General features: G+C 59.1%; 9 protein-coding genes across 9 annotated transcripts; 3 read left to right on the top strand and 6 right to left on the bottom strand.

Moving 5' to 3' along the window:
• The first annotated feature begins 1,157 nt into the window (after positions 1 to 1,157).
• Positions 1,158 to 2,430, top strand: SPRG_07448 (hypothetical protein). The gene is made up of 7 exons (XM_012346587.1): positions 1,158 to 1,268; positions 1,309 to 1,464; positions 1,514 to 1,678; positions 1,724 to 1,813; positions 1,878 to 2,044; positions 2,100 to 2,179; positions 2,248 to 2,430. Exons 1-7 carry the CDS (start codon positions 1,178 to 1,180, stop codon positions 2,363 to 2,365), a joined length of 867 nt encoding a protein of 288 aa, XP_012201977.1. The 5' UTR covers positions 1,158 to 1,177; the 3' UTR covers positions 2,366 to 2,430.
• Positions 2,287 to 2,621, bottom strand: SPRG_07447 (hypothetical protein; the record flags this gene model as incomplete). The annotated part of the gene is made up of 2 exons (XM_012346586.1): positions 2,287 to 2,323; positions 2,434 to 2,621. The coding sequence occupies 2 exons, from the start codon at positions 2,619 to 2,621 to the stop codon at positions 2,287 to 2,289; spliced, it is 225 nt and encodes a 74-aa protein (XP_012201976.1).
• Positions 2,622 to 3,644: 1,023 nt separating this feature from the next.
• Positions 3,645 to 6,733, top strand: SPRG_07446 (hypothetical protein). The gene is made up of 4 exons (XM_012346585.1): positions 3,645 to 4,340; positions 4,399 to 4,542; positions 4,599 to 6,203; positions 6,255 to 6,733. Exons 1-4 carry the CDS (start codon positions 3,687 to 3,689, stop codon positions 6,567 to 6,569), a joined length of 2,718 nt encoding a protein of 905 aa, XP_012201975.1. The 5' UTR covers positions 3,645 to 3,686; the 3' UTR covers positions 6,570 to 6,733.
• On the bottom strand, positions 6,694 to 7,530 carry SPRG_07445 (hypothetical protein; the record flags this gene model as incomplete). Its single annotated transcript, XM_012346584.1, has 2 exons — positions 6,694 to 6,996; positions 7,047 to 7,530. 2 exons carry the CDS (start codon positions 7,528 to 7,530, stop codon positions 6,719 to 6,721), a joined length of 762 nt encoding a protein of 253 aa, XP_012201974.1. The 3' UTR covers positions 6,694 to 6,718.
• Positions 7,531 to 9,666: 2,136 nt separating this feature from the next.
• On the bottom strand, positions 9,667 to 10,862 carry SPRG_07444 (hypothetical protein). The gene is made up of 5 exons (XM_012346583.1): positions 10,413 to 10,862; positions 10,248 to 10,379; positions 10,102 to 10,204; positions 9,918 to 10,042; positions 9,667 to 9,843 (listed from the first exon to the last, which is right to left on the bottom strand). Exons 1-5 carry the CDS (start codon positions 10,839 to 10,841, stop codon positions 9,754 to 9,756), a joined length of 879 nt encoding a protein of 292 aa, XP_012201973.1. The 5' UTR covers positions 10,842 to 10,862; the 3' UTR covers positions 9,667 to 9,753.
• Positions 10,863 to 12,206: 1,344 nt separating this feature from the next.
• SPRG_07443 (hypothetical protein) lies at positions 12,207 to 13,195 on the top strand. The gene is made up of 3 exons (XM_012346582.1): positions 12,207 to 12,753; positions 12,807 to 12,865; positions 12,922 to 13,195. Exons 1-3 carry the CDS (start codon positions 12,251 to 12,253, stop codon positions 13,158 to 13,160), a joined length of 801 nt encoding a protein of 266 aa, XP_012201972.1. The 5' UTR covers positions 12,207 to 12,250; the 3' UTR covers positions 13,161 to 13,195.
• A 424-nt stretch (positions 13,196 to 13,619) lies between these two features.
• SPRG_07442 (hypothetical protein) lies at positions 13,620 to 15,407 on the bottom strand. The gene is made up of 2 exons (XM_012346581.1): positions 15,333 to 15,407; positions 13,620 to 15,278 (listed from the first exon to the last, which is right to left on the bottom strand). The coding sequence occupies exon 2, from the start codon at positions 15,268 to 15,270 to the stop codon at positions 13,699 to 13,701; it is 1,572 nt and encodes a 523-aa protein (XP_012201971.1). The 5' UTR covers positions 15,271 to 15,278; positions 15,333 to 15,407; the 3' UTR covers positions 13,620 to 13,698.
• Positions 15,408 to 16,114: 707 nt separating this feature from the next.
• Positions 16,115 to 17,759, bottom strand: SPRG_07441 (hypothetical protein). The gene is made up of 5 exons (XM_012346580.1): positions 17,507 to 17,759; positions 16,856 to 17,456; positions 16,565 to 16,803; positions 16,391 to 16,504; positions 16,115 to 16,338 (listed from the first exon to the last, which is right to left on the bottom strand). The coding sequence occupies exons 1-5, from the start codon at positions 17,630 to 17,632 to the stop codon at positions 16,273 to 16,275; spliced, it is 1,146 nt and encodes a 381-aa protein (XP_012201970.1). The 5' UTR covers positions 17,633 to 17,759; the 3' UTR covers positions 16,115 to 16,272.
• A 483-nt stretch (positions 17,760 to 18,242) lies between these two features.
• SPRG_07440 (hypothetical protein) lies at positions 18,243 to 20,174 on the bottom strand (the record flags this gene model as incomplete). Its single annotated transcript, XM_012346579.1, has 6 exons — positions 18,243 to 18,454; positions 18,520 to 18,845; positions 18,941 to 19,167; positions 19,215 to 19,351; positions 19,397 to 19,554; positions 19,596 to 20,174. 6 exons carry the CDS (start codon positions 20,172 to 20,174, stop codon positions 18,274 to 18,276), a joined length of 1,608 nt encoding a protein of 535 aa, XP_012201969.1. The 3' UTR covers positions 18,243 to 18,273.
• Between the last annotated feature and the right edge of the window lie 127 nt (positions 20,175 to 20,301).

Raw genomic sequence — 20,301 nt, 5'->3', positions numbered from 1 at the left:
GGACGCCTCGTTGGTCTCGCATCAAGATCGCATCGACGAACTACTGGGTCAGCTTGCCGTGGCCAAGATGGCCGCCAGCAGCGCCCAGCCTCTTCACGAAGCGACGATCGAGACCAAGGACGAGACCATTCGCTGCATTCACGTTGACCGTGACGATGGCATCCAGGAAGCAAAGATGCACAGTGGTGTTGTCGACGCACTCGACGCTGCAGCAACGACTACCGATCGCAGCCCAGCAGCCGCCGAAGCCGTGTTGACAGAAGCCGAGGACGAGCTCATGCAAGTGCTTTAAGTCGCTCGAAACCTGGTCCAAGCCACAGTAGCCGAATGCCAAGAGAGCCTGGCGACAAACGAGGCCGCAATCAGTCGCCACGAAGACGCCTACGATGTGCGCCACCACCACCCGCGCATCTCGGTGCATCGAGTCGACAGGCCTGCACGATGGTAGCAAAGACCCGATATGTAGAGCAGTGATGCGCAACCTAATCCACAATCAATACAAAGAAATGACACAAAACCATTCACGCAACATCCATACGCGAGTAAACCGAGTGATCCAATGTAGGCGCGTGATGTCAGTCGGTTCCTGGTTGCTGCAGCCTTCTCGTTGTGCAAGCTCGTGATGCTGCATCCTAACCCGCGCAAAGCTAGGACATCCAAGGAACGTGAAGCTGGCACTTGGTGTTGGACCACCACCAAGTGCGACAACAGTCGGTATCGGCGCGAGCGTCTTGTGCTGATCATGGCACCTTTTAGTTTGTGAGCCCACGACCCACCGTGCATACATGACAAGCTTGCTTGCAGGGACCTACCAAATGCATACTTGGCCACTCGCGTCGAGTACCCCACGCATACACTCAGTTGCTTTGCCGACGTTGCTTCAGCTCATCGATGCTCGTCCACATCTGGTCGTGCAAAGCAAATCTGGTCGTGGAAAGCAAATCTGTCTTGCACCAGAATCATGTCCACGCTCCGTACCTGGTCGATCTGAGCTGTCGTTGTGATGGGAATCACCGTGGTAGAAGGCGGGCGGGCGCGTCCGATTGGCCAGCGCGCAGTTGAAGTGGCGCAATAGAAAACGAATGGCCAATTCCGTATACAAATCATATGATACAAAGTGTGAATTAAATACTTCTGCCACTCAACATTCGAGTATCCTAGCAGCAGCCAAGAAATAATGCTCAAAACGCTCACAACGTGCCCAGGGATGTGGTGCATTGCCAGCGGCGACGACGACGACAACCTCGCTGCGCTCAGCCGCTCGCAGCGTACGCGCCCTCGGCGTCCACTGGCTTCAATGCTCCGTAGGCTACATCAACGGCGCCAAGCCTCGCCGCATCGTGCTCGGCGCCGTCGAGCAAGCGCCGCTGTGGGAGGACGACGACGTTGCTGACGCGTGCTCGACCTGCAACGTCGAGTTTGGTCTCTTCCACCGCAAGCACCATTGCCGCGCTTGCGGCGACGGTACGACGAATACGACGAATACGCCATAGAAGGCCCATGCATGCTCTAGTTGTATGCGGCACCTGCGCGAGCGGGTTTGAGAAGATCCTCAAGTTTAGCATCACGACGCCCGTGCGCATCTGCGCTGGCTGCTTTGCGTCCGTCGTGCGTGAGAACGAGTTCTTTGAGCGCCACTTGCCGCTCCTCCGCGAAGGCGACGTCTTTACGAAATACGGTCCGAGCCAACGAGCCAACGACGTCTCCATCTTGGCATGTCTAGGTTTCCTCTTGGACCGCTGCGTCAAGCTCCGACTTGTCGACAACAGCCTCCAGTATCAAACGGTGGACCTCAACTCGCAGCAGTATTCGGGTAAGGACCCTTTGGCGGTCGAGTCGAGATGGACCATGGCTTATTCTTCTTGTACGATGCGTAGGGGAGACCAAGATCATCTTGCTGGAAGCTGTTGCCAGTGTCGAATCCTCGGGCGCCGTGACATTGAGCATCAAGACCCCGGCGCAAAACCACAAACTGGATGCGCCGACGTCGGCCGCCCGCGACGCGTGGGTCGGCGCGATCCAAGCGGCCGTCGATCTTTTGCAGGTACAAGCATTTTCGAAACGACGCGATCGAAAGGATGAAATCGCTGTCATGCTAGTACCTTACCGCCACAGAGAACGCCAAGCATGCCAAGAGCTTGGCGCAGGAACACGCCGAGATGAACCGAGTCATCCAAGGGTAGGCTCTTCGTTTGCAAACTCCATGCGACGCTGCTTGATTTGACGCCTCTATGCATACCATGATAGCATGGAGTCTGTCGAAATGCGGCGCCTGGAAATGCAGCATCAACGGCTGCAGAAGAACAGCTCGCGGCGCGACGAACTGCGGGCCAAGTACGGACTCCCCGTGGCGACGGCGACATGAAACATTTATGTATTTCGTTTAATATATATAGGCAACAAACGATCACGCTTGTTTATAAGAAGCTGTACATGGCGTGGGTCGGCGCCGGGCCAAAAGCCGTAGCGAGGGCTGCGTAGTAGAGAGCGTCCTCCGAGTCGGAGCACTCGTCGCGGGCCTCGGCCGCGTAGTAGTTCGTGAGCGGCCCCGTAAAGAACTCTTCGTTGTCCATCGCGATGGGCGCCAAGGCAGCGCCGTACTCGATCGTCGTGTCGGCCATGCTGAAGGGATGTAGGTTGGTGTGTTGTCGAAGCTGCAAGTTGCGATCTGACGCTTGATTTCCGATTTCTCATCAGAGCCACGCAACTGCAACTTGCGTGGTTTTACGCACCTACCGCCATAAATCCAGTGCGCTTTCTGTGCCCCCTCGCCGCGGCTTGGAGCCCCGAAACTGGTGCTCGTTTATGTGACGCCAGCGCGTCGATCACACCATTCTCGGCCTTTGCACCAATCCGAATCGTGTCCTTGGCTTTTGTAATGGGTGCGTCCTTGAATTTCCGACATCAAATCGGGGCGGAAACTAGCTTTTCGGTGCGCTTTCTAAAAGCGAAGTTCGAACCAAAGATAGCCACGTGATCGAAGCCAATGGCCGCCCAATGTGAAATCAAAAACACACGTGGCCAACACCTCTGCAAAGTCGGTGCGGCGGCGGTGTCGACGCCGTGTGAAACCACGACACCCAGACCTTCCAAGCTGTGCGTGGGGGCGGCCTAGGATGGATGCCAGTATATTATCGACCATCCCGACGACACTGGAGGAACTCTACCCAGCACCCATTGGCCCTTCACGTTGGAAGCGCCGGTGGAAGCTTCGGGACCAGATCGACTACACATTGAATAGCTAGCTACTCGAGATACCGCATACTAGAAACAAGCAAAGCAAGCGTTTCTTTGCGTCGTCCCACCCTACTGCGCACTCTCATCCCCACGTTTGCACGCCGTGATGCAAGCTACCCCGACTGCCTTTGTCGTAATACCTTATCCGTGTATTCGTAGTAGGCAGTGATCTAGTCTGTCCATGGCCCCTTCCGCCAAGCAGCACCGGATCCTCCTCGCTCGTACACAATCGATGCAAAACCAAAGAGCAAAGGGCAAGGTGTGCATTTCCCACATTGCGGCCGGTGAAAAACACACCACTCGCCTTCTCGTGGCCGTCGGCGGTTTTCCGGATACGCCGCGCTAGCCACTAGATTGGGGCGGAAGAGGTCGGCGGGTGTATCCGGATACGCGGCTATAAGTTTGGTCGCGGCCAGTCTCGAGTTGGAGTGACTAGAATACTAGTGAGCATGAGCAACTGGAGCCCGTCGCCCGAAGCGCTGCATGACGTCGTGACGCTCTTGCAGGCGTCGACGGTCCCGGACAACGCGGTCCAGCAGCAGTTTTACGAGCGTTTAACGCAGTACAGCCAGAACCCCGAGTTTTACCTGTACCTCCTCCACGTCTTTGCCGCGCACCCGGACATTGGCATCCGCCAAGTCGCTGGCCTCCTCCTCAAGAAGAGCATCAAGTCCATCTACCACACGCTCTCGCTCGAGATGCAGACGTACATGCGCATGAGCATCCTCGCGCTGCTCGCGGACCCCAATGGCCGCATCCGGTCGACGGCCGGCGTGCTCCTCACGACCGTCGTCGCGCAGCTCGTGACGCTCGAGCAGTGCCCGGAAATGATCCCGGGTCTCATCCGGTATCTCGAGGACGCTGGCAACGAGAACGGCGTCGAAGGCGCGTTTGGCGCGCTCAGCAAGATCTGCGAAGACCACGCGGACAAGCTCGAGAGCCCGAGCCTGCCGACGCGCCCGCTCACGCTGCTCGTGCCCATCTTTCTCAAGTACTTTCACCACCCGAAGGCCGAGTTTCGCCGCGATGCGCTCAACTGCATCAACCAAGTCATTCTGATCATGCCCGCGTCGCTCGTCGTCAACATGGACGCGTTCCTCCAGGTGCGCATCCTCCTCCTTCCTCCTCCGCGCCGGCCGATACTAATGCCGACTTGTATAGGGCATCTCGCACCTCACGCAGGACCCGTCGAGCGCCGTGCGCAAGCTCGTGTGCCAGAGCATCGTCATCTTGCTCGAAGTCAACATGCAAGTGCTCATGCCGCACTTTACGTCGATCGTGTCGTTCATCCTTCGCTCGACCAGCGTACGTCGCTTCGTCCGGCTCGATGCGTCGCCCCTCATGCTGCCACGTATGCATAGGACGAAGACGAGAATGTGGCCCTCGAAGCGTGCGAGTTTTGGTCGTCGATCTGCGATTTGCCGTCGCACCTCTTCAAGGACGTCAAGCCCGTTTTGAGCCAGACGCTGCCGCATCTGATCCCGCTCCTCCTCACGCGCATGGTCTACTCGGAGGAGACGATCTCGATGTTTGAGATCGAGGAGCAGGAGCAGAACGAGTCGGTGCCCGACCGGCCAGAAGACATCAAGCCCATCTTCCACAAGGCCAAGCCGCAAGAGAACCGCGGCAACTCGGACGACGGTGATGACGAAGAAGACGACGATGGCGACATGGACGACGACGAAGACGTCGAGCAGTGGACGCTCCGCAAGTCGGCGGCCGCCGGCCTCGACACGATCTCGCACGCGTTTGGCGTCGACATCCTCCCGATTCTCCTCCCGCTCTTGCAGGAGCGTCTTGGCCACACGGGCCACTGGGCCGTGCGCGAGAGCGGCATCCTTGCGCTCGGTGCGATCGCCGAGGGCTGCATGGACGGCATTCTCCCGCACCTCCCGGCGCTCTTCCCGTACCTCTTGACGCTCATGGACGACCCGGCGCCGTACATTCGCAGCATCACGTGCTGGACGCTCGGCCGGTACGCCAACTGGGCGGTCTCGATGAACGACCACGAGACGGTGCTGCGTCCGCTCCTCGAGTCGATGCTCAAGCGCATTTCGGACCCAAACAAGAAGGTGCAGCAGGCGGCGTGCTCTGCGTTCTGCACGCTCGAAGAAGAGGCGCTCGAGGAGCTCGTGCCGTACTTGACGCCGATTCTGCACAACCTCATGTTTGCGTTTGGCAAGTACCAAGCGCGCAACCTCCTCATCTTGTACGATGCGATCGGGACGCTCGCCGACTCGGTGGGCAGCTACCTCAACCGCCCGGACCTTGTCGCGGTGTTTATGCCGCCGCTCATTGTCAAGTGGAACGCGCTGCCGGACGACAACGCCGAGCTCTTCCCGCTCCTCGAGTGTCTTACGTCGATTGCGTCGGCGCTCGGCCCTGGCTTCCAAGAGTTTGCGGCGCCCGTGCTCGACCGCTGCATTCGCCTCATTGAAAATGGCCTGCTCTCGTCGGCCCTCGCGCGCCAGAGCCCGAACGAGATCGAGGCGACGGACCCCGAGTTTGTTGTCTGCGCGCTCGACCTTGTCTCGGGCATCACGGACGGCCTCACGGGCTCGATGGCGACGCTGATTGGCCCGACCAACATCTTGAACCTCGTCGTCGAGTGCGTCCGGTTCCATGACGCCAACGTGCGCCAGTCGGCGCTCGCAGTCCTCGGAGACTTTGCAAAGCACTGCCCGACGCTGGTGCAGCCGCACGTCAAGGAAATCGTGCCGCTGCTCCTCGCCAACATCAATCCGGACTACCCCTCCGTGTGCAACAATGCGAGCTGGGCGTTTGGCGAAGTCGCCATGAAGGCGGGTGCGGAGATTGAACCGTTTGCCTCGGACGCGATGGACAAGCTCCTCTTTGTTCTCAACCAAGTCGACGCCAAGCGCAACCGCGGTCTCCACGAGAACTGCGCGATCACGATTGGCCGCCTCGGTGTCGTCGTGCCCAAGTCGCTCGCGCCGTCCCTCGGAGTACGTTTTGAGTGTGTTTTTGAGTGTGTTTTGCTCATTTTTGACGGCTAGAGCTTTGCCAAGCAATGGTGCGCGGCGCTGCGCTTTGTGGGCGACGCGACGGACCGCGAGCACTGCTTTACGGGTCTCTGCTACCTCGTCCAGCTCAACCCGCAGGGCATCGTCCAGGACTTTATGACCATGTGTGTGGCCCTCGCGTCGCTCGAGAAGGGCGACGACGGCTACGACATTAGCAACGAGCTGCACGAGAACCTCCAGCAGATTGTGCAAGGCTTCAAGATGAGCTTGGGCGACAACTGGGCGCGGTATTTCGCGAGCTTTCCCGGACCTCTCCAAGAGGTCATTGCCGCCCGGTACCAGATCTAAGCCAACGACGACGACGACCAAGGGTGCAGTAGGAACACGAAGAGGATGTAGGATCTAGGATAGTAGGCACGAAGAGAAAGCGTCATTAAGAGTACAGGTAGTAGTAGTAGTAGTAGTAGTAGGAAGTAGTAAGTAGAGAATACAAACAACTAGCATGACCCGTGCTTTAGTGTACTGGTGGCCTTGGCCTTCTTGTGCGCCAGCGGTGGCTTGCCTTTGGCGCCGCGCTTGGTCGTCGGCGCGGCGTCCATCGTGAGCTTGACCAAGCCTTTGGTCACCGAGTCGTCGCTTGCGACCATAGCCACGACCGCAGTCGCCAAGCACGTGGCGACTTCGACGGGACATGCGTTCTCGTGGGCGTCCCGGAAGAGCTGGAGGAGGTCGCTGTGGTTCTTGGCCGACGCAATGCTGGCAATGAGCTGCATATCTAGACGGAAATGAGCCAGCGCGGATCCTGCGCATGGAGATCGAGATTACTTGCGACGCGGAGGTCCGACTCGACGGACGATGTGGTCATCTCAATACCCTTTTCGATTGCCGTGAGGTCGCGCACGAGGCGCTCGTAGTGGTCCATGACGTCGTACACGGTCTTGCCCGGCAGCGCGAGCGCAATCTTGGTCCAGCTCGGCGACCCGTTGTTGGGCTCGTTCGCGAGCGCGGCCTCGAAGATTGCGTTCTCTTCGTCGCTCCAGACGCGCGGCTGGTTAGCCTCGAGCAGCGACTGCGTTAAAAGCGCGTGGAGGTAGAACTCGCCATGCTCCTTCGTCTCGGACTCGGAGCGCGACCCGACGCAAGCCGCGATGAGGGCCCATGGCGGCGAGGCCGCCGCGCCGTAGAGCTCGAGGCCGTCGATGAAGCGCGTGTGCTCCTCCGCGGTCCATGGCCGCTCCGAGTCGCGGGGCGCGTCCGCAGGAGGAAGCTCGGCGAGCACGCGCTGCCACGAGGCTGGCGTCGTCGACATCCAAATTGCGCGACCAAGACCACGGGGTTGTTGGATCTTTTGTGCATCTATCCGGATGTCCGGATAAAAGCGATCCATCGCACATGCAGCGCTACAACTGCCCTTCGTTAGTGACATCTCTTCTGAACGGCCAAGACGTACAGCCCACTCATCATACAATTGTATTGCGGAGCCCAAGCTCGTACCGTATGAGCTGGCGACGAGGTGGCCGCCTTCACAGAGGTTTGTATCAACTTTGTATCAACTGAATACGTTCGAGGTCGACTATACTGCGCAATCAGGACGGCCCAGCGCGCGATGCTGGTGTGATCCTTGAAGACTGCAGTGCACTTCGTTAGCGCGTTGTAGCTTCAAAAGAGATCGCCGAGCATGTCGCCGCCTGGAAGGTTCAGCAGCTCGAGCCTGAGCAACGAATGCGTGCGTCCGAATGCAGACAACAATGTCGAGGGTGCGATTTGGGCATGTAGAAACTCTGAGTAGAAGCAGAGACATAACGATTCCAAGTCTACCGCGGACGAGCCCTGGCTTTTTTATTTCTACTTGCAGAATCTAGTAGGGCTAGGGTCCATTAACCTTTCCCCTGTACAAAAGCGACGCGAATCTAAACGTGCGAGCGAAGAAGCTCATATTTCGATCACGATTGAAATGCAAGCACCTCGCTGGAACCCTTCGACGAACGCGGCCTCCAAGGCCAAGCCAGGACTGATGACGTCGGCCCGTACGACGCGCACTGCCTCGACTGTGTCCACGCGCACGCAGCGCGCGGCAACAGCGCCGGAAGCGATGGACGTCTCGGGACGCCACGCCCGTGAGCTCGCTGCTTTGCGCACCGAGTACGAAGAACGCCTCGAGAGCCTCCGCACCGACTGCCAGATGCAGTTGGCGGCGTTGGCCACGACCTTGCGTACCGAGCACCAAGCCAACATTGCCGCTGTGACGACGACGCTGCAGCAAGAGCACCAAGAAGCCTTGGCTGCCTCGGACGCCAAGCTGCGCCAAGAGCACTCGATCAAAGAGATGGCTCTGACCACCGAACTCGCGACGCTGGCCGCACAGCACGACGCCAGCCTCGAGCGCGCTCGCGTCCTACACACTCGATCGGAGGGCCTGCGTCGCGACCTTCACACGCTCGCCAAGCTCAACCACCGTCTCCAGACCACGATCGCCACGACGACCGCAGAGGCTGCCACGACACGAAAGATCGCTGACGAGGCGCGTGTCGCAGAGCGTTACACTGCAGAAGTCGAAGCGCAGCTGCGCCACACGACCGCCGACCTCGCAGCAGCAGCCGATGCCATCGCTGCGTCGACACTGGCAGCGGCCACCACGGACGACCACATCGCCTCGCTCCAAGCCGAGCTCGAGCTCACGACCAGCAACCTCGCACACGCCGAGCACGCGCTCGACCAGACCAAGCGCGACCTTGCAACATCCAAAGCGACCGAAGACGACAACGCGGTCCGCCTCTGTGAGGCTACGAACGCCATCCAGAGCATGGGCGAGCACATCCAGATGCTTCAAGCGGACCTGGACGGTCATGAGCAACGGGCGCTCCGTGAAGCGTCGGCGAATGACGACGCCTTGGTCTCGCATCAAGATCGCATCAACGATCTACTGGGTCAGCTTGCCGTGGCCAAGTTGGTTGCCAGCAGCGCCCAGCCTCTTCACGAAGCGACGATCGAGACCAAGGACGAGACCATTCGCTGCATTCACGTTCACCGTGACGATGGCATCCAGGAAGCTGTCGACTTACTCGATGCTGCAGCCACGACCACCGATCTCAGTCCAGAAGTCACCGAAGCCGTGTTGACGGAAGCCGAGGACGAGCTCATGCAAGTGCTTCAAGTCGCTCGAAACCTGGTCCAAGCCACAGTAGCCGAATGCCAAGAGAGCCTGGCGACAAACGAGGCCACAATCAGTCACCACGAAGAAGCCTCCGATGTGCGCCACCACCACCCGCGCATCTCGGTGCATCGAGTCGACAGGTAAGCACGATGGTAGTAAAACCCCGATATGTAGAACCGTGATGTGCAACCTAATCCACAATCAATACAAAGACTTCAAACGACCATCACGAGATGTCACGTGCGTCCTCGCCAGTCGCCAGTGGCCCAAGGAGAGGCTAACGGACTTGGTTTTCGCTGATATTGATACTTTGCAGCATGTATAACTGTGTCTCGTACGCCGGCCGCGGGACATCAAATCCCGTGTTCGAATCGTGGATCAATGCAGCTCTGGGCGCTGGGGCAGGCAAAAGTTGTAGAAGCTTCCTGGCGCAAACGACGTTGTTTTGCGCCAGCCACACGCGACGCCCTTGAAGCCCTCGAGGGACACTGTCTACACATACGACATCATCCAACTTCGCCATTCTCCGATGCCACGTGTACCTTTGTTTGGATCGTCACCAGATCATCGGGACCAGTGTAGTGCGGATCCAGAATCAAAAACGCTACGTCGCCCGTCGACGCATGGATGTCAACACCAAGCAACGTGTACGCCATGGAAGCGCCGCCTACAGGGACAGAATATCGGAGGACCTTCACCTTCAGAGCCATCATTCGTTCGTCGCACCCATCATGACGGGCGTTCCCTGAGATTCAAAATGGAGCGCGAGGTCGTGCGCCCGGGACGGCAAGTCGGCGCCCGACGCACAGGAGAGGCTTCGAAATGTGATCTACGCACGTTCAATATCGCCTCTGCTTCAAGAACGAGCGCACCCCGTAGCGCTCGTCGAGCACAAACCCCACTTCGATCGACCCAATCCAGTCGGACGAGCCGAGAAAACGGGGCGGCTTGTCGCCAATGTGCACCAGTGTTTCTTGAATCTCACGGTGGGTCGGGACGGGAACCTACCAAGCATCGTCTTTAGCAAATCAAAGCACCCTGTGTTGATGACCGAAGTGTAGCGGTTGAAGACTAGCCACGAAGCCAGGGTCTGGAGCGACCGATACGCACAACCCCAACCCTAATCGATGATGCATGGTCTTCAGGACGCGATCCAGAATAAATGTTACCTTGTCGTTGATCCCTTGCTGCATGTAATGGTAGAACGCATAGTCGCCCGAGACAAGAAATTGAGTGCCACCTGCGCCCTTGGAAACACCCACGTGCACGTTGAGAAGCACGTCCGACGGTGGTTGTGTGCGCGACAGAGACCATGTACACGCTGGCAGAAACGTAGGGTGGAGCGGCTGGTAAAAGAGAGTATGTAGGTGGTCGCGTGCCGACTGCGGGATCTCATGGCCGTCCAGAGACCATGCGGCAACCGGATGCATCGCGCCATTCTGCAGCGGAAACTGGTGGCACCGCATCTGCCTCGTGTCGGGCAGAAGATGCTTTTTGGATTCACGCAGCTACATTGCGGGTTGTGGGTCCAATTGGAGTGCAACGCGCAGCTACATACCTGGGCGGAGAGGCCGTCCGCCAACGTCTGCAGCATCAACGCGAGCGACGAACGCGTCGGTACGCAGCAGACGACGTCCAGCGTGATGGACAGACGATCTATCTCCTGGCATGAGACGCGACAACCCGCAACCGCCGTACCGCGCAACGACGACAAAGTGATGACGGGCGCGGTGACGACCGTCGGAGTCATGGACGTCAGGAGCTCCACATAGCAAACACGGCCATAGCGCACGTCCTCCGAGACAACTTGCTTCGGGGCAGTCGGCTCTTTCTTCTTTGGCGCGTCGTCCCAACCGTCGTTGGCGCGTTGCGGCGGCTTCTTCGTCAACGTTTTCGGGACGACAATTTCGGCCAGCGACCACGTCGCCCGCTTCCCACGCGATGCGACCGCAGCGTGAACGACGTCGCCAGCTTGCGACGCGATATCGCCCGACGGAAGCTCAAAGTACGTTGCTTCGGGGTCTGTTAGCGCTGCGAGGCGCTCGTCGATGGCCGCTCGGGCTGCCATCCTTCGGTCGCGCCCATCCGTCGTCTGAGGAGGGACGATGCACTTTCAACGACACAAGATACAAGAGCTTACCCATGCAACGTCAAGCGTCGCGAAGCAGCGCACGATCCCGCACTCGATGGCTGCCGTAAACGGCGATGCGCAGTGGCCGGGCGTCGCGACGACGGTGACGGGGATGGGAGGTACCTAAGTGCATCGTTCCATGACCACCAGCCCACGTCGAGTCGCCAAGCACCTCGGGATCGGTAGATAACATGCGCAACGACCGCGTCTCGCTCTCGTAGATCAAAGCGTACGCTGTCGTCGTCGCGAGGTCGTGGAGCTGCGAAGCGAGCTGCGTCCCTACAGTCTGTATGCTTAGCCATCTCGAGCATCTGCTTCGCGGGCTGCAGATCCTACGAAGGGTCTTCTCGTCTAGCGACATTGATGCGAGGACGACGACGCCAAGCACGCAGAGCCCGCTCGGAAGCATCTCGGTCACATTCCTACGCACATGCATCAGTCGATGGATATGCTTACAGTCTCGTACCGCGCGGAGCTCATGGACCACACGGCGATGCGTGCTTCGTCCTGCGTCCCGAGGATGTACGCGGTTGCATCTTCCTCGAGCTGCGCCATGGCCGCGACGAGGCCGCTCGGGACGACTGCGATCATGCTCGAAATGGCTCCTAACCGGTTTTCATTCTCAAACGGATAACGTAGCCGATTGATTATCGGTTCGAGGCTGTCGCAGGTGTGGACCGGTTACTCGCGGTTGACGCAAGCCTCTTTGATTGAACGCGACGGCGTCAACACCTTTGATTGAGGATGAAGCAGCGCAAGTCGCCGCCTGTCGCTGCGCCGCCGACCGCGCCCGCCCCGAAGGCCGCGCCGAGCCTCTTGTCGCTCGGCCTCTTGCCGACGATGATCCCGGTGTCGGGTCTGCTTACGATGGCGGCCACGATGGTGTACACGTGCCAGCACCACTACAAGTGCACGGAGACGTACCCGACGCTCTCGACGGCGGCGATGGCCCATCCGCAGTTCTACGTCTTTGGCATTGGCATGAACCTCACGTCGTACTTTATCTTCCTCACGATCTCGCTCCTCACGACGTACATGCAAGCGCAGCGCACGATGACCAAGTACGCGTGGGTGTACTACGTCTGGGGTCTTCTCACGTCGGCCGGCCTCACGGTCCTCTGCACGTTCGACATGAAGCGCTGGCGCAACACGCACATCATCTCGACCATCTTCTTCTTTCTGAGCTCGTGGATCATGATGATTATGGCCCAAATCGCGCGCCTCCGCATTGCGTCGCCGGCCCACGCGTACGATATGCGATGGTATCAGGATGGAAAGCTCACATGTCGTGTGCTGCTAGGTACCACGTCAAGTGGGGATCGTTCTTCATCGGCCTAGGCGTCTTCCTGACCTCTATGTGTACGTCGTGTGGCGCATCGATTGGACGTCGTATATTGATGAATGGTCGTGCGTAGTCGGCTTCTTCTATGTGACCGTCCACGGCTACATTGCCAACCCGTATGGCCTGACGTACTCGCAGGAGGCGCTCCTCGAGCTCTTCTCGATCGTGTGCCAGCTCTTGTACATGGGCACCCTCTCGTCCGAAGTCGGATCGCTCGAGTCCTTCCAGAAGCAGCGACCGTTCCTCCGCGCCATGGACTACGGCGCCTTGGTCGTCCTCATCGCCGCCGTCTTTGCAGTCGAGTGGCTTTAAACATGAACGAGCACGAAGAGGCCTGCAAACGCCAACGTGATTGGTCTGCAATCATGTAGCAGAGTAGGTTGGCTGGGTTGATACGTTGATACAAATGGGCGACGCGGAGGCCTTTGGTGGGCAGCTGCGCATCTCCATAGCGCGTAAAGTAGCTTCGCCGCCGTAGTATGTTTCCTACTCGGAATGCTGATACTAGGAGGACTGTGATGTGCTTGCAGGTGCACTGACTTTCCACGACAAAGCTGCGATTCGACAAGCTCGGGCTAGGGTACTAGTGCCAAGCGCGCGCTCGACCATCCGAGATCGTGGAAGCCACCAGGGAAGCCACGGTGATCCGCTTTGCCAGCCCATCTCGTGCAGCATCTGGTGCGATCGAGCGACTCACCGGCTGCGAGGACAGGCCATCGCCGATAGTTCACCATCTGCATCTGCGCGAGCTACTCGACGCCTCGTCGCACAGTCCAACGTCAATAAGATATTTTGATTCGGTTTTCTACGTCTACTCGATTTACATATCGTACACTACTCACGTCGACTACTACATGATGACACAGCCTTCCTCTTCGTCGTCACCGGGCTTGGCGGCCGCGTCGACGGCAGGCGACGTCGACGCTTTCTCCGTGCACGGACACGCAAAGCTCGACGAGACGCCCGCAAAGTAGCAGCGGCCGCAGTCGTCGCAGTGCACGTCGCGGTGGTCGCCGCAGCGCTTGCACTTGGCGCAGTGGTTGCGCTTGGCCTTCTCGCGGTCGCAGAGTTTGTTGGCACACCACGAAAAGTCATAGCTCTTCGCGCAGCCCGCGCACGCAAAGCCGTCAATGCACTGGAGGATCGAGACGTTCTGGTTGGACGCAATGCTTGGGCAGCACGGGACCGGAATGACTTCGTGGAGTTTCGTCATCATGTCGCGAATCTTGGAGAGGTTGTGCATGAAGCAGTCGTCGCGGACGAGCGTCGAGACGTCAATGCCGGCCATCGCGATCGACAAGAACGGGTTCTTGCACGACGTGCACCGGCACGTCACGCCGCACATGCTGCCTTCCTTGACGCACGCGCAGCGGCCGTTGCGGCACCCGCCCGCGCACCGGCACGAGTTGAGCTTCGTCGACGCCGGAAGCATCGTGGGCAGCACCGACGGACTCATCTTGAGGTCGCGAAGCGGCGGGTCGGCCTTGACTGGCGACGGCAGCGACGGGCGGTGCAGGTGCGCCGTGTTGGGCCGCGGCGCAATGTGCACCATGCGCGGCGCCTGCGACGGCGACGGCGACGGTCGCGACGGCGTCGGCGCCAGTGCTTGGCCGTTGTTGAGCACCATCCAGTAGTTGGGCAGTGTCGTCTGCGGAATGTACTGCGGCGGCGGGTGCGCATGCGGATGATGCGCATGGTGGTGGTTGTGGTGGTGGTGATGCTCGTGGTGGTGTTGCGACTCGTTGACCGACTCATCCATCGTCATCTCCTCGAGCACTTCCATGTCTTCGAGCGGCAAGAGATCCGTCTCGTCCGTCTCGGACGCCTTGGCGTGCGACAAAAAGTCAATCAGATCCGCGTCTTGCATCATGTGCGCGTTGTGGCTCTCGACGTCCATGTCATCGTCGCTGCCGTCGTCGTCCTCTTGCATGATGGCATCGACGTCGTTCGACGTGTCGTTGTCCTGGAAGGTCGGCGCTAGCTGGACGCGGTCGACGCTCGTGCGGCAGAGCGGGCACGACCGGTTGGTGCGGAACCAGCGCAAGAAGCAGCGCGAGTGGAAGACGTGCCCGCACGGTACCATTTGCGTGTGCGCATTGCTCGAGAGACACACTGAGCACTCGCGGATCGAGATCGGGAGCGTCGCCACTTGCTTGGAGATGACGTTGCAGGCCTTGGCGATTTCGACTTGGAGCTGGTCCACGCCGGCGCTAGCTGCGTGAAACTGCTGGCCGTACTTGGTCGTCTCGTCCTTGAAGGCGGTAGGCGCGGCGAAAGGCTTGGCGCGCTGCTGCATCACAGGGCCGGTCGGCTGGGCGTAGTAGCCCGAGGTGCGACCGTCGCTGCGAGAGTCCACGCAGATGACCTTGCCGGTGGGGTGGCCACCCCAGCCGTCCAATTGAACACGCTTCACGCCGGGCATGGTTGGATCTACATACGTTCGCGCATGAGATCATCCGATGTCGAGGTAGCTTGCGCACATACCGATCTACTTGGGAACTGCTGCTGCTCCTGTGCACCGAAGCCGCTCTGCCCCAACGCTAGCGACCGGAAAGAACCGTAACACACGACCGCTGATTGGCTGAAAAGAGGATTACCCAACATTTGGTTGCGACAGGCCTCGCTCATATCCTAATTAGGCATAATGTGCTGAATCGCGGCCTACTCTGCGCCGCCTTTTCGCAGAGGACATGTGCCGCTTGCTCCGTTGACCGTAGCATGTCCAGGTGGCACGGCAGTACTCTTTCGAGAACCAGGCTCCATTCACGCATGTCAAGGCAAATGGCAAGCAAAACCTAATTAGGACAGGGGTGGCTGAACCAGGACCGCACCCAACTCGGAGGTGGCTTCAAGTTGAACATATCCGATGGCGCCACCTGCGTTGCTGCAACGAGCCTGTTGCCTCAACGACCCACGCGACCGCTGCTTGTGCTTCCAGGCTTTCGAGAGAAGCGTCGCCGTCGTAATTGTAGCCCAGAGCTCACTCGGTGGAGTACATGATGGTGTCACAGGCCGATCAGGTTGCATAGAGTGCACTGAGTACAGCAGTAGCTACATAGCTCAAGATCGAGATGACGTGTCTCTGCGCTGCGCTTGGCACGAGAACACTTGACATGTTAATACAAACCTTGACCACAAGTGCGTGCGCGCGTGGTCGGTTGGGGATGGGTTTGAGTCATCTCCGACGCCACCAGCTTATCCAAGAGCCAAAGATTCCTACCACGGCGGGCCGTTGACTCGTTTCTGTCGCAAGACCAAGGAGGAGTGTACAGGAGAGCGCGAATAAATGAGTTGGGTGTGTTAGTGTAGTTGTATAATATAGGCGTCGGGACGCCGCGTGCGGGAGCATCATCATCATCATCATCTTCGAGTTAGCGTCGCCGTGCCGACTACTTCCAGTGGTAGGTAGGGCAATCGTGGCGAGCTACGCGGCCGACGGCATCGAGAGCGCCGACTTGAATTTTTTGGTATCTGCCCACGAGGTTGTTCGCTAAGACAAAATAAAACAATCAGGTCATGCGTGCAGGCGTCGCAATTACTACCTGCTGCTGTTGCAGTCCTCGGCGCCGGGCAGCTTCTACGGGACGTGGTTCGGCCGAACGCGGAGTGGGACGCGTCGCCGAGTACGGTTGGTTCTCTAGCCAAGCGACGGTCCGCTACACACCGTGCGCGTCAGGAACGACGCACCCAAGTGGTTGACGACCGCTGAGGATTACCTGGTTCGGGTTGAGCGACGGCGCTTGATGTGAAAAGGCGCTGCTTGATATCGGCCGCTGCGTGGCCAAGTCGTTTGCGCGTGCTTGCCGCCGGGCGTAGAGCAAAAGGTTGACCCAGAGCTCCATCTTTTCCATCGAGCTGGCGCGGACGAGGCAGCTAAAGCCGCCGAGGAGCTCGAGCTGGAAGTCGGTCTTGTTGAGGGGTGCAATCTTGGTCACCGACTTCATCTCGAGCTTGCCTACGCCGTCGCGTGCATAAGCATTCGTGTGCGACCAGCAGGCGCATTGTACCTTTCGGGATCTTCCAGTAACTTCGCTTGAAAAAGAGCAGCTCGCCTTTCGCAAAGTCGAGGTAGAACCAGCGCTTGTGCCAGCTGCTCAGAAAGTGGAAGCCCGAGTTTTTGAGGATGCGGAGATGGCCAAAGTACGGCTGCAACGTCGACGGTGAGTTGTGCATACCGGCCAGGCACACGCTGTCGGCAAAGCTAGCTTCGCTGCCGAGCTCGCTATCGTCGGTCTCGTAGCCATCGTTGGCGCTTTCGCAGAGCATCGTAAGACGGAGGCGCTCGATGGCCTGTACAGTGTTCTTGACGCCTTGCAGCGCCTGGTTGACGCTGGCTTTGAACTTAGACGTCTCGTGCTGAATCTTGGAGACCGCAGCCTGGCTCTGCATGTACTCGTTGAAGAGCTCGGTGAGGCACGCGTTCTCTTCGACTTCTTCAAACTGCTCGGCCTCCGAGCGAGCGACGCGCTCTGGTGCGGGCTTGCAGCCTTCGCCCCAGAAGCTCTTGATGCCAATGTAGTTCATAAAGACGTGCACCGTGTTGGACTCCATCGAGTCGTAGTAGCCCGCGGTCTCAAAGAACGCCGAGCCATCGATAGGCGCCGTGCTCTACACGCCATCGCATGAGTCCTCGATACCGGCCATCGTCGATCTCGTACCGCGTAGACGTCTTCGAGGTGCTTCTCAAAGAGCGTCGAGGCCGGCGTGTGCGCGTACATCGTGCTGTCCCGCTGGAAGTAGCCGCTGTCGCGTCGCACGAACGGGGCGGGCTCGGTCGTGAGCATGGTCGTACAAAGTCGATCGAGCGGCGAGACCGGTGGAGGCAGCTTCACGTCGTCGTCCACTCTGCCCAAGGGAAGATCACAAGTAAGCGGAGCGCGATACAAACTCCAAGTGTACTGCGAGTGTTCAGACCCACGACACAAAAAAATGGGCACCTCTTTCGTCATTGATAAAATGCCACCAGCTGCTTTGTACCTTGATCTTTGTATGCCCCGCGCACCCGCCGGAATAAAAATGAGTCGACCGAAAAAGCACACGAGATCCCGTCGACCAACACTCCATGGCGCCGCACTCGCGCACCGAGCACCGAGCAGCTGGAGCTCGCTCCGAGGCAGAGGACGCAGTGGAGCGTCGTGCTCTCATGCGGTGGTCATGGGTGCGAAGCCCGCAAGGCAATGGCGGCCACACATGCTCGTACGACTATATGGGACTCTGCCCCGTCGCCATCCTTGCGACTGGCCATAGAACGAGGAGGAACCGCGATGTAATGGTGTTGGGCATCGTGTCGACGGTTGCATCAGATCTTAGCGTCTTATTCGACGTGGCAGAAGGAGCGTTGGCCGTGCAGTTTGGCCTTGCAGCGTGGACTTGGCCGACGACACGCTGTAAAGGCCGGGCTACGCGCATCCTCGACGAACCTTCGTCAGTCGCGGGACAGCGCTGTGACATGGGCCGCGCAAGATCGCGCCATGGCACCAAATTTGATCAGATCCGGATCCACGTCACGACCATGGCGGTGGGCGAGGTTTGATGAGCTGCCCTTGCTCGGTGGCTCCAAGCTGTAGCCGCCTTCCAGCACCGAAACGATGCGACCGTCGCAGCAGCTACACAATCGCGATATACACGCACGTCAGATGCAAAGATACTCGCGTCAGGAAAAGCAAAGCACTTGTCAGCGATCTCAACGAGGCGCTGCGTGATCCACTCGTAGTCCCATTCCGTGAGGCAGTGGTAGTAATCGTCGACATGTCCGTCAAAACCCGATGAGATCAAAATCAAGTCGGGTGCAAACGCGCGCAGCGCCGGCAAGAGGATCTCGGTCGCCTTGGATTGAAATTCGCTCGATGCGCGCTCCGTGAGCTCTCGCCGCGTGCGCTCGGTGCCTCGCTTGCCGCCCGCGCCGAGATTCGTCAGCGGAATGTTGACGATGGTGTTGCACGATGCGAGCTCGTTCCTGCCATGCGGCCCACGTCCGGATCCTGGGTAGAACGCCGTCTTGTCGTCGTACACATGCATCGACGCAAAGACACATTCTCAGCCTACAAATGCCCACGCCATGTCAAGACAAAACGATCCTATCGATCGACGACTCCAACATCATCATCGTCGCGCCACGGCATGAAGGATCGAAACGTTTTCGGTGCCCAGCTAGGTGGCAGCGGGTAGCGATGGTCGTGCGACCGCAGGTTCCGAACGATCTCTTCCGTCCCGTTGCCGTGATGGACGTCAAAGTCGATAATCGCAACGCGGTGCACGGTGGCATGACTGGTGGTGGCTTTCGAGTAGTATGACGGGCCGTACGTCGCCATCGCGTATGCTGAACACTCACTTTCCGAGGTCTGATCGTGGGGTTAAGTGGCGTACCTGCCCCGATCGCCACGTTGTTGAGGAGGCAAAAACCACACGAGCATCCACCAGGAGACTTGTGGAAGGCGTCGTTCTCGACGCAGCCATAGGGCCCAGCATGGTGCCCCGGCGGGCGCACCACGACAAATGCGTTTCTAGAGCGCCTCTCAGTATACATTCGACGCCTATACTGATAGTACCGGCTTCGTCCGCACACAACCTCGTCCACGGCATGCAAGACAGCGCCGACGGCATACCGCGCGGTCATGAAGCTTTCTCTGGAGATTGGCATGTCCGGGTCCAAATCGGTGGCGGCGTCGCAGATCGTGTCTGCGTGGCAGATACCTGCCTTGTGCGTCTACACGACATCAATGCGCGGCACGAGCAATCACGATTTACTTGAATCCACTGCTTGTACGATCGATGCCCCTCAAACTCGTTCTGGATCGAGAGACCAGCGTCTTGGGGTGGCAGCAGCGCGCACGTCAATTGAAGGTGGTGCAAGTACTCCCGCGAGTGCACGCGCTCGAGATCCAAGAGCCGAGCTGGTACAAGCTGATCCAGCGGTGCCCAGCGCAGATGCTGGAAACGGGGTAGGTTCAAGACGCCGTTGGGGCCGCAGAGCGCAGCGACGCGCTGCCGGTTCTCTTGGTGATGCCCCGTGTGATGGTCCAAGCACGACGGCTGGTACACGATCAGCGTCGTGTCTCCCTCTTCGTCGAGTACGTCAAGGAGATTCCGAGATACAGCGTCCGCCCCTGTCGACCACGCTCGCTGGGTCGAGCTTAGCGCCGATGGATCCGGCGACTTCTCGTGGTTGTGGCGCTTCCCGAGATGTAGCGCCGCTGCTAAAGGTCCATCGTTAGCTCTCCCTGTCCTTGCTCGTTGGTCGTGTACCCAATGGGTCGCTCGGGGAGACCGCTGGCGTCGTCGGATGACGCTTCCGGGGTACGCCCGGCGTCTCGACGTCGGCTCCATGGACCCAGCTACATGCATGTCCAGGGCGTCTCCTGCATGGAGGCTCCATGGAGGAGTCGTCTACCTCGGGTTCCGCGGTCCATATACCTCCATTCTCCCCATCATCGTGGTCGCTTCCTCGGCGTCG

Source organism: Saprolegnia parasitica (assembly GCF_000151545.1).
Source record: "Saprolegnia parasitica CBS 223.65 unplaced genomic scaffold supercont2.30, whole genome shotgun sequence".
Taxonomy (NCBI): Eukaryota; Oomycota; class Saprolegniomycetes; order Saprolegniales; family Saprolegniaceae; genus Saprolegnia; species Saprolegnia parasitica.
The sequence above is the reverse complement of the archived record's forward strand: the minus strand, read 5'-3'. Positions and strand labels throughout refer to the sequence as shown.

Coding starts and splice junctions, on each gene's coding strand:
- SPRG_07446 (XM_012346585.1), top strand. CDS start 3,687: ATGAGCAACTGGAGCCCGTCGCCCGAAGCGCTGCATGACGTCGTGACG. Junction 4,543..4,598: donor TCATCCTTCGCTCGACCAGC/GTACGTCGCTTC, acceptor ACGTATGCATAG/GACGAAGACGAGAATGTGGC. Junction 6,204..6,254: donor CGCTCGCGCCGTCCCTCGGA/GTACGTTTTGAG, acceptor TTTGACGGCTAG/AGCTTTGCCAAGCAATGGTG.
- SPRG_07443 (XM_012346582.1), top strand. CDS start 12,251: ATGAAGCAGCGCAAGTCGCCGCCTGTCGCTGCGCCGCCGACCGCGCCC. Junction 12,754..12,806: donor ATTGCGTCGCCGGCCCACGC/GTACGATATGCG, acceptor GTGTGCTGCTAG/GTACCACGTCAAGTGGGGAT. Junction 12,866..12,921: donor CGTCTTCCTGACCTCTATGT/GTACGTCGTGTG, acceptor GGTCGTGCGTAG/TCGGCTTCTTCTATGTGACC.
- SPRG_07442 (XM_012346581.1), bottom strand. CDS start 15,270: ATGCCCGGCGTGAAGCGTGTTCAATTGGACGGCTGGGGTGGCCACCCC.
- SPRG_07444 (XM_012346583.1), bottom strand. CDS start 10,841: ATGCGGTGCCACCAGTTTCCGCTGCAGAATGGCGCGATGCATCCGGTT. Junction 10,380..10,412: donor ACTTCGGTCATCAACACAGG/GTGCTTTGATTT, acceptor GATGCTTGGTAG/GTTCCCGTCCCGACCCACCG. Junction 10,043..10,101: donor GGGAACGCCCGTCATGATGG/GTGCGACGAACG, acceptor CTGTCCCTGTAG/GCGGCGCTTCCATGGCGTAC.
- SPRG_07448 (XM_012346587.1), top strand. CDS start 1,178: ATGCTCAAAACGCTCACAACGTGCCCAGGGATGTGGTGCATTGCCAGC. Junction 1,269..1,308: donor TGCGCTCAGCCGCTCGCAGC/GTACGCGCCCTC, acceptor AATGCTCCGTAG/GCTACATCAACGGCGCCAAG. Junction 1,679..1,723: donor CGACGTCTTTACGAAATACG/GTCCGAGCCAAC, acceptor TGGCATGTCTAG/GTTTCCTCTTGGACCGCTGC.
- SPRG_07441 (XM_012346580.1), bottom strand. CDS start 17,632: ATGCTCACGACCGAGCCCGCCCCGTTCGTGCGACGCGACAGCGGCTAC. Junction 16,505..16,564: donor CGTCGCTCAACCCGAACCAG/GTAATCCTCAGC, acceptor CACGGTGTGTAG/CGGACCGTCGCTTGGCTAGA. Junction 16,339..16,390: donor GAGGACTGCAACAGCAGCAG/GTAGTAATTGCG, acceptor ATTTTGTCTTAG/CGAACAACCTCGTGGGCAGA.